This window comes from Epinephelus fuscoguttatus, linkage group LG5 (assembly GCF_011397635.1).
Source record: "Epinephelus fuscoguttatus linkage group LG5, E.fuscoguttatus.final_Chr_v1".
Classification (NCBI taxonomy): Eukaryota; Metazoa; Chordata; class Actinopteri; order Perciformes; family Serranidae; genus Epinephelus; species Epinephelus fuscoguttatus.
In genome coordinates this window covers 8,617,320-8,628,056 of record NC_064756.1, presented here as the reverse complement: position 1 = coordinate 8,628,056, position 10,737 = coordinate 8,617,320, and the positions used below count along the sequence as shown (strand labels likewise).

General features: G+C 42.5%; 1 protein-coding gene across 4 annotated transcripts in view; it reads right to left on the bottom strand.

The window, feature by feature from the left end:
- Positions 1 to 6,794: 6,794 nt before the first annotated feature.
- Positions 6,795 to 10,737, bottom strand: part of numbl (NUMB like endocytic adaptor protein) — an 83,818-nt gene continuing 79,875 nt past the window's right edge. For all 4 annotated transcript variants that reach the window (XM_049575973.1, XM_049575971.1, XM_049575972.1 and 1 more), the window contains exon 9: positions 6,795 to 10,645. In XM_049575973.1, coding sequence (XP_049431930.1) covers positions 9,486 to 10,645 — 1,160 coding nt within the window. In that variant the 3' untranslated portion in view covers positions 6,795 to 9,485. The remainder of the gene's footprint in view (positions 10,646 to 10,737) is intronic.

Below are 10,737 nucleotides of genomic sequence, written 5' to 3'. Positions count from 1 at the left end.
TTTAGCTCGTGACTAAGCACTCGAATGACTTCATTTTCAAGACTTATCATCTCCGTCTCCTTTAGGCTTATTAGGTAGGACACAGCATAGAAGGAAGCCCCCCTCTGCGCCTGTAGCATAGTAAATAGATGATTTACATCAATGCTTGGATGATTTAAGCAACACAAACAATGGGTGAGTGAGAGCACACTGGCTCTGGTCCTCTCTGGCACCCAGCGCTGATGAGTGACAGCTGCTGGCAGGGGGTGGTAGAAGCTGACACTGTGTGTGTGTGTGTGTGTGTGTGTGTGTGTGTGTGTGTGTGTGTGTGTGTGTGCGTGTGGACTGCAGTACTAAGCAAAGATGGACGTCTTGCCTACGTCTATTCTCACTCTTGAGCTGGGTGATATGGACACTATCAAATATCACAAAGTTTTGGACCAAATATCTTGATATGAATGTTGTGACAATATTGTAGGGTTGACTATTGGTGCTTTCACAAAACTTACACAATGAGAGTTTTGATAAATAACCATCAGTAATGTGGATATAATGACTAAGTGGGCAAAGGCAAATTATAGAGCAGCAAGAACAGTCTGGTAAGAGAAAATTAGATCACTCCACTGTAATGCAGCCTTTTAAACCGAGACAAAACAGCACTTACAGCATTAAAATATCCAAAATCTCACATGATATCTAGTGTCATATCATGATATTGATGTGTCAATATATTGTCCGGCCTAACCACACTTAAGCATAACCAACTTTCTGTGATCTTAAATATCAACATTTTTATCTTTAAATCTAATCATATAATTTTATCCCTAAAAATCTTAATATCTGTTCAGAATTCAGCATCTCTGTTCAAAGGGCATAGTCATTCATGTCAACAACAAAGCCCCTTCTTAAAAAATAGATAAATGAATACAAAACTGGAAGAATAGCGTAAACATTTAACATGTTCTCATCCCAACTCATCATACTGCCGCTTTGTCAGTGAACATACACGTCAGCGGTTAATTTATTCTTATTACATGCATTGTGCCTTTTTATTTAACATAAACTTCAGTTTTCACAGGAAATGCACAGTTTCTGCTCGTTACATGCACACAGTCTCTTTCAAAATAAACTTACAACGTACATAAACTACTTTGTTTATACATTGATTTCCTTAGGTTTCAGCAACAAAAGCACTGCTAGGTTGAAAAAGTTTGGCATAAAATTCACAGGAGAACTTAACAGTATGCTGAAAGTCTGGAGTTTGTTTTAAGCCATCCACTTCCCCTTCTTCTTTATTTTACGTACATACTGCCGCAGAGGGTGCCTCTCTGTGTCCATGTCTGACTCCAGTGACCTCTGACAAAGGGGCAATATTTGACAACTTGTGTTGTTGCCCACTGGCTTTAAAACTGGCATGCCCGGTGCGTGTCATACCATCACAAAAAGTGGCTCTGTGCACTGACAAGGTGGCTGTATTTTGATCATTTTTAACGCTTGTAAAAAAAAAAAAAAAAAAAAAAAGCACCACTGTTTTATTGTATTATAATGTATTATCTTATTCTATTGTTTTTTTTTAGTTTGTTTGTTTTAATTTTATTCTATGTTTTTTGTTGTTGTTGGGAGAGAACACAGGCTGAAACATTCACTTTGAAACTGTCACAAGAGTGAAACCATCAGTGTTTCCATGCCCCCAATTTATCTACAGGACATTAGATGGGCTGAATACTCTATGCATTATGCGCCCTTCAGTTCTGTGGGGAGAAACAGCCGTATGTTATATCTTCCCAGCCTGGGGGGGCTTTTACGCATCCGGGCCCAGGGGCCCATCGTGTCATAATCCGCCTATGCTGCCCGGCCAATCACAGCATTTCTGTCCAAAGGTCTGACAGGATTCAATATTTTGCATAGCGTGTACAATGTCATACGAGACAGCAATGGTGCCAACATTTTGCATGTCACAAATGCCAGAGATGGGCATGGTTGTGTGTGTGTGTGTGTGTGTGTGTGTGTGTGTGTGTGTTTGCATGTGTAGAAATATGCACACGTCAAGAAATACTGACTTTGGCCCTCAGGGTTTGAGGCAACCTCAAATGCCAGGGCAAGGGCACATACATACACACAATCAGCTCTCCATCTGTACACACACACACACACACACACACACACACACACACACACACAATTGTCATGGCCTGTTTGCTCAGTATACAAGCATTAAAATGGATCACTGCTTCATGTCTTTCCAGCATTATCCTTAAGATTTACATTACTGCCCCTGTCATTGCTGTTGGAACCAGCTGTGGACTAAACAAGAGGCAAGCTGCTGCACTAATCAATACCAAACACATGCTATTAATCAATGTAATTACTTCCTCCTAGCTCCAAGACCTGCAAGGTCACATTGCCAACACTATATTCATTGCAATTAGCAGCATTAGACCAGTGTGTGTGTGTGTGTGTGTGAGACAGCAAAAGAGAAAGAGTCCTGGAGAAGGAAAAATTCTTGAACGAATTTTTGATATGTCACTGAAAATGCAAGAAATATTTCAGGAAATATTTCAGGAAAAAAAACATATAGATATATACAATACAGTGTGTGTGTTTGTGTGTGTGTGTGGCTTGGATACATTATCCAATGCTGATCTGACAATCTAGGCATGGCCCATTACACAAACACCATTACTGAGTCTACGCTCATACTGCTATCAGACGCAGCCATCACGCAGACAGATGCACACACACACTGTATGGATACACACATATCACACACTCAGACACATCCTTTCTTTCCATCTCTATTTAATTACATAGTATATACACAGTGATGCGAAGAGCTGAAAGCACCAACAACCTTCATTTTGCAGACATCCACTAAAAGCAGTGAAGAGAGGGAGAAAGCACTAATTGGAAGTGAAACAACATCGCCCGCAGTGATGTTTTCCATCCACGTACACTCAAAGATCTTTGCTCCTCTTCTAGTATTAGTTGCAATAAGTCACGCTGCGCAAAAATCACACACGCTCTCTTGTATGATTATCTTGCAGTAATTTGCTCTGAGTGATTATAACATACACACTTTAAATTTTAGCACCTGGCTCCTGCAGGAGCGAAAATTAAGCCTTTGAAGCACAAATAAAGAACATGAGACGTCCTCCAACACACACACACACACACACATACACACACATGTTTGTCCCGCCTGCCTTGAGAATCCATTAGGATGATATTGCCTTTTCAGCTACTATCATTTCTGGCACTTTAATTTTTGCATATAGGAGGCAGTTTTTGCCGACTAAGGCACTTTTCAGCTGTTATAAATTAGCCTTTCACTGCGTAGCCATGGCAACCAAGCATCTCCATCTCCTATGTTAGCATCTGCGACCAACTTTATTACTCACTGTGATGCACAGATAGATTGAGGCACTGGTGCAAGGGATGCTTGTATGTGTGTGTGATGGTATATTGTAATCCTGTATGTGGAAGATAAAACATGTTACATTAAAAATATAAGTTTGTTGCTCCATGATGTCTGCCTCGTCCATGTTTAGCAACTACATAACCTACGAAAAACTCAGTTTCGAAAGTTGTAAATGTGTTTGAGGAATAATGGCGGAGCTGCACCTGTAAACTTTTGACAACATGTCATAAGCTGCACAAAAACTTGAGGATGAACATGTCACTAAATGAAGCTTTGCATTAGTTCATGCAGGACACGGAAGTCATACACCCCGGCTGTAACCAGCTAACAACCAGCTGATCATTGTTTCTCATCAGTAACACACGAATCACAGCCCATTGTCACAACAAGACGGTCCATTTAAATATGGCCTCCTACTCACTGATCCCTGCTACACCAATGCTGCCACACACCGCTGCTGCTACCAGCAAAGCTTTACATCCACCACCCCTGCCTATACCTTTCTAATTCAGAGTCCTAACATGGCTGTGATGTTAAATACCTGGGAGGTTTTCTGCATTGCAATTCCTGTTTTAGCATAGCATGCTGCTTGTCTGATCCAGGAGCACCTTAACAGCAGAGCCCTCAGCGCCAAGCATAACTCTATTTCCATTTGTTGCAATAAATGGTTAAATCTAGGATGAGAGTGTTCCTGACTGAATTGAATAAATCTGTTATCAGCTCTTTTTTATGAAAACACCACGTTACTGAAACCAGTTAAACATTCGTGTTTGAAGGGCCCTAACAGATGGCATAAATATTTTGTATGTAGGGGATTTACACAAAGTGGATGTTGATGAACACGTCCGAGAGCGATACGGATTGTGAGAAAAGCAGTGTGATCAATTTTGATCATTTCGATTACACTAATGTATTGTGCCACTGGATCAACTGAAGAGATTTGCACTTATATAATTTAATTCTGTGTGAAAGCAAGAAGAAATGCATATACTGTTGTGCGGAAATGATCCACAGATTAGAGAGTTAAACATAGTGTTATGATATTCATCCAGGTACTGAGAAAAGCCCATTAAAAAACAACAAAGACAGCCCTGATCAAAGCGCCTGTGTTACATGAAATCATCTCATTTGGCCTCACTGACACCGACTTTGATTTAACTTTCATATCAGCATGATGCACGATGAATGAATTACAGGAACATGAGGTGAACAAGTGTCTGTCCACTGGAGTTTAACCACAGTTATAAAGCTCTGCTGATCTTCCCCTTTTTGACTCCTCGGCAACACACACTCACTGACTCTGTCCTCAGATCAGAGGACAATGGCCGGCTGAGAGTTACTGCTACCACCGCTCAAGAGCTCAGTGTGTGTGTGTGTGTGTGTGTGTGTGTGTGTGCATCCGCCCTGTTTCTCACGGCCCTATGAAGAAAAGAGGCCTTGTCTGCTTCCATTAGTGACCTGAGCTGCAGCAGCAGCAGCAGCGATCAGCCCGGCTGAGGGGAAGACAGCACTGGTTAGACAGCAGTCACATCCAGGGGCTGGGGGGTGGGGGAGATTACTCCAAGAGGAGAGAGAAATGGCACCAGACAAAGGAAGAAGTATGGTGGTATACATATCTGAGATTGTTATTGATCTTTCGTCTAACTCTCAGCAGCAAAGCCAGAAAATCTTCCAAAATGTCAAGTTACAGAGTGAGGGAGGAGTTGCTGCTCCAGAGGCTGTATTTTTTGTACTGATGATTTTGTGTCAATCCAAACAGTCGAAGTGCTCCAGCTTTGACGTGGTCTATGAGTCTGTGGGGGCCCCAAAATGGCTTCTCTCACAACATAACTGTATTGCTTTAACCAGGGGTCTGCAACCTTTACTATCAAAGGAGCCATTTTTGGCCAAAAAGAAGGGGGAAAATCTGTCTGGAGCTGCAACACATATTTGAGCCTCATAATCAAGGTAACACAGCCTTTTAAGTCAAATTCAGCCTCTCAACATCACTAATAGATCTAAATGAGCATTCATTGATATGTTTTAGCACAAGGTGGCTCCTCTGCAGTGAGCTATTTTTGATTATTTGGTACTTTAACTTTGTAGCACTGCTGATGAAAGCAAATAAATTTGTCCACGCACAATTAAATTCTCTATTTCTACCACTCAAGGATCAGTCAATGAATTCCATAAAGTATGGCAACCATTCCTGGACAATTATAATAATGTCTACATTTCAAGTAATGTGATTTAATGGATATGTGTGCTTATAATAGTACCGAAATGTAATATTGCCCCTTTTTTAATCAGTCTATCTTAGGTCTGTATATTTTGTATATTTATCATGTGTAATTACTGGTGCTTATTTGTTTGTCTGTGCTGGCCAGCCTCAGGATGGGACAGGGTGGATCTGGGTGCTGTGGTTTTATGTTGTAAGGTTGTTTTGATGTTTTGGTTGTTTCATAACACCAATAAAAATAATTCAATAATAATAATAAATTCTCTATGTTCCCCCTTATACTTTTCCCTTTTTGGATTTGGAATCCACAGCTAGCCTAACTAGGATGATTGAAAATACTGTAGCAATCACTAGTGATGTTTTTAGAGGAAAAAGTGCCAGGAGCGTCTTAGACCAGTGGTTTTCAAACCTTTTGTATCCGAAGCACACCAAAGGGCGAGCCAAAATCTCAAGGTGGTAGGTTGTCTTCGTTGGTGCTTTGTTGCAGTTTGCTCCGTACAATAAAGTGACCCATCATCCCATTCATGCCTTTCTCCTTTTAAATGTTATCATCCCTCATACTGGCTGCCAATCAGGGCTTTTGATGTGTTACACACTAATAATTGCCATGCGTGAATGGCGACAAATAGGTCCCCTGTGAAGGTTTTTTTAAATTAAATTCAGTTAAATTAAGGTTTTTTTGCCTCTTTATTAGGAAATGGGCGTGCACAACATACTGATGCAGTCAATTAAAAATTCATTCATAACTTTTTGTATAGGCCCAGTTGAATATTGCAATAATAATGTGTGGTTATCACAAAATCACACGCCATCTGAGAACCACTGCCTCAGAACATAAGGATAACATGTATGAATTTTGAAAATGCGCGTAGTTCTTTTACCTTCAGCTGTGTTCTAAAGACATTCAGGAAGCTGTTGAACCTGCTTCAGTACAGTCAATGGAAACAAACCTATGCTTTACCTATTTTAACTCTTTGTCCTGAATTCACTCCGAAGCTAGGTGGAAAAAAAGATGAAAAGTAAGACGAGTCAGATCAATAACAAGAGACAGCAGCTGAGATCCCGGGAGGCAGAAATAAAAAGAAAACGAAGGCAGGTCATAAAAGACAGGAGAGAAAACACAAGAGAAATAAAAAGTAGTTGTAGCAAAACTAAAAAAAACACCACATACAAAACATGAACAGGAGTAATATTATATTACTTTATTTATCTTTTGTACAATGTAATTACAATACAAATATGTAGGTTTAAATACAAAAATTCTGTAAATAAAGATTAAAAATAAATTCCACTGGTTTGCTTTGTTACCATCACTAAACTATGGTTTTACAATCAAGTTTATGAGGTCATTTAGTTTGCTTTAACGCGGAAATACAATTAACCTACATTTATAATTTTGGAGGGCGTGCAAACAAGAGTCGAGGGCTAAAATATATTTTCAATGAAATAAAAGCACTGATTTTTATGTGTGAACCAGTCTGGTCTTGTAGAGAGAGGAGGGCAAAGAGAAAGCAATTTGGATTTGTTTTTGGTGGGGAAGAAATATCACTTCATCTGAAAAACAAAAGACAGTAACACGGGGAGGACCCGAGATGGTATAAATTAGGCCGGTGGAACATAAATTTAAGATCTCTGAGAAGGCAGCCTATCAGGCGGGATGGCTGCCACAGGAAGAGACCTAATGAGCTAATTAAACTGTAGGGAGTTAATGAGCAGGAAACCTAATCAGTGGCAGTCCAAATCCATACAATTAAATTCCCAAGGAACATAACAGGAGTGTCTCTGGTCAGATTACAGTTTTTATATAACATACAGAAACCACCTGTTCGCTAGGCCTATATGTCACATGGAAAAGCCCTTCGATAAAGAACGTCTCTGCTCGCTAATGCTGCGTCTTCTTCAAGCTTTTATGACGCAAACTGCAAGTTAACACACAGAAAGCTGTCTTGACATTGCTGAAGCTTTGACTATATAGGGAGTTGCACATCATTTTGAGACTTCAATAATATAGTAAGCAACATCTTTTAAAAAATATGATCAAAAGTGTTGTTTGTGAGGCGTTAGGAGCCGAGGAACATGACGCTGAAATGGAAGTGGCTTGGCCTCGGGATAAAAAAAGATGTAAAAACGGCAGGCAGTCCTCGGGTTGTGGGATTCATGATGAATGTGTCTTTGTTCTCGATATTTTCACACACTCTGTCTCCTCCTCTTATCTCTTTTTTTTTAATATCTAATCTTATTTTCCTTTCTTCAGACTTCCTCCATCTCATTTTTTTAAAGGTATGACTCCATTCTCTCCTTCAGTCTCTCACATACATGTTATCCTTCCTTCTTTCCTCTGGCAATCTATCTGCTGCACTATATTTCCTCTCCCTGTAAATCTGTCAATCAAGTGTTCTTAATAGTTCTGCATCCGAAGTTTATCCTTTATTTCTCTCGGTTCGTTCATTTGCCACGCCTCGGTTTACATCTGCTCATGTTCCTCTCCTCTTTTCACCTCTTATCATTAATCCCAAAATCTGAAATGAGTGTAGCACTACTGACGCAGTAGCACAATAGAGGTGAATACACAATCATACTGTACGAGATGAGACTATACCCTGTGTTTGAACACATAAAAGGATTATGAGTGCTGGAATGTAGTGCATCATCTTTTTTTTTAGTTGCACAGTGTTGAGTGTTTTTTGTTTCCACTGAGTTGTTAAAGTTCCTTGGGTTTGTCTGGGGAAGATGAAGTCCTTGCTGTGCTGTATTATCCAGAGTGTCTGTGTGCTGGATATCCTGAAGTGATTTCTCGTATCCTGGTAACCTTTGAAAATAGGCTTTAGCAACAGAAATGGGCTACAGAGCCAAGGTGAAGCCGTATCGACTCGACTGGCCTCACCAGCAGTGGAGCGTATATACGTGAGGACTAACAGGTGGAAGAAACATGCCGCTATATACACTTACTGTCTCACATGTTGCACAACACACTGCTTTACTGTCAGCCCAGGCTATATCCTGCTACACGACTCGGTTTCCCACATCACTTTCCCCTCTACTGCTGACGTTACCTATCTGCTACCTGTAGTTTCCCTCCTCTTTACGGTTCAACAAAAATAAATATAGGGGATGAAAACAACACGCTCCTGAAACACTGCTTTAGAAATTTGATTTTTACGTATATATAACTTGTTAAAATAAAAATGCAGTACAATAAATAAAATAATTTGGCCATAAATCTCTACTATTAGTCAGTAAGTCCTTTTGGGTTGGTAGGGTCGGGTCTTTCATCATTGGCTAGTCCTTTCAGGTATCCAAACTTTCGCTGTGCTTGGCTAAGATCAGCATCAGTCTGATCATCAGAGATGTGATGTTGCCATATCTGCTATATTCTCCACCGAAATCCTCCACCGGGGAAAAAAACAAAAACATCTCATGGGTTTGGAATGCATCTGAGTGGAGTCCCCTTTTAAAGAAAGAAACCACTGGGCTGTGCCCCCCCTACAATGTCCTCAGGGGGACACATACAGTACATCCAGGGACTTGCACCAAGTAAAGAAAAGCAAGAGTGGAGAAGTGAAAGCAGGGAAGAAGGGTGGGTAGCGGGTGGAGTGGAAGGATTCAGTCCAACAAGTCTAGCAAGCTAGAGACTTGATCATTCGATGGCAGCCCAGCAACTTGTAAGCTTCCTCCAAAGCTCTCATTGGAGTGTGAAGAAAGCAATTAAGATCATTATAACATCAACTCATATGAGAGCTTTTAGCAAGTTGCTAGGTTGCCACAGGTCAGATGCTAGGCTAACTTTGAGGACCTGCATCCTGTCCTAAGCCCACATTTCTCACTTGAACTTCAGGGCTAGAGCTACAGCTTTGGGAGGCCAACTCAGGCTTAAAGCTCAATCTCAAAAGTCTTTTGAAGATTGTTGGAAAACGGGTTGGCTGCTGCAGCTGGTGTCTTATTTCCAGGCTGCTGAGGCGATGGTTTGGCCTCCAGTGCTGCCCACTTAGCTTCAAAACGATCATCGTCTTGGGAGTCGCTGGCTGCCGGAGCTGTTAGCTGGCTGCCCTCTGGCGGCCAGCTGCTACTGCTGCCACCATTCCCGCCACTGCTGGAGGTCCCATTCTGGAGGGCCATCGTGGCGCTGCTGTGCGGCGGGAGGCCGTTAATGGCTGTCGATAATGGCGGAGTGGGAGAGAATGGCGGTGTGGAAAACCCTCCAGTGTGCCCGACTGCACTGGGTACGCCTGGGTAAGAATGGTGCTGCCCAGCTGTTCCAAGTGGCCCCACTTTTGGTCCCCCTACGGCCGAGCCCATGGCTCCACCTGCACCAGATGAGCCTGTAGCAGTGCAGAAGACGTTAGCCACCATTTGCGATGGTGTGATGCCTACCACAGGCACACTGGCATTGGGATATGTCATACTGCTGGCCAGGCCTGGCATGTAGGTCTGCATGGGCACGAATGCTGGTTGGACAGGCTGGCTGGCGAACATTCCCACAGGAGCTGGGGTGGTATCAAAAGCCAAGGGAAAGGGTTGCATGGAGCTTGGAAGTGAGCATGGGGGCCCAGGGAGGGAGGGCTGGATCATTGGGGCCCCAGACATGCTCGGACCGGACATCGTGGGAATGGACATGGAGGGTAGAGACATCGGGGGGCCTGACACTGGAGGACCTGGTATTAGAGGAACTGATGATATTGACATGGGCGGGAGGGGCATCGGCGCCTGACCTGAGAGAGCAGAGGGGCCCGAGAGGAGAGGTTTGGACATGGTGCCAAGGGACATTGGGACAGTGGACACTGGGGCAGCTGATATGACTGCCTGACTGGACATCTGCTGACTCGACATAGAGGGTGGTCCAGGGATAGTGGGGATGGTGGGGCCTGGTGGAGGGGTCTGCTGAGCCTTTACAGCCTTGGAGACTTCCTCCAGCCATCTCTCAGCCTCGGAGGGTGTGCGCCTGTGTCCGCTCTGCATCTGCATTTGCATCGCCACAGAAACCGGAGGAGGAGAGTGGAGTGGAGGCTCTGGCTGCACCCAGGAAGAAGTACCTGGAGGGATAAAGTTAAAGATTTAGAAGAATAATTTCCCCAACACTGAGTGCTCACTACTAAAAAAAATAAAATGCTCAGTTGCAGTTCTT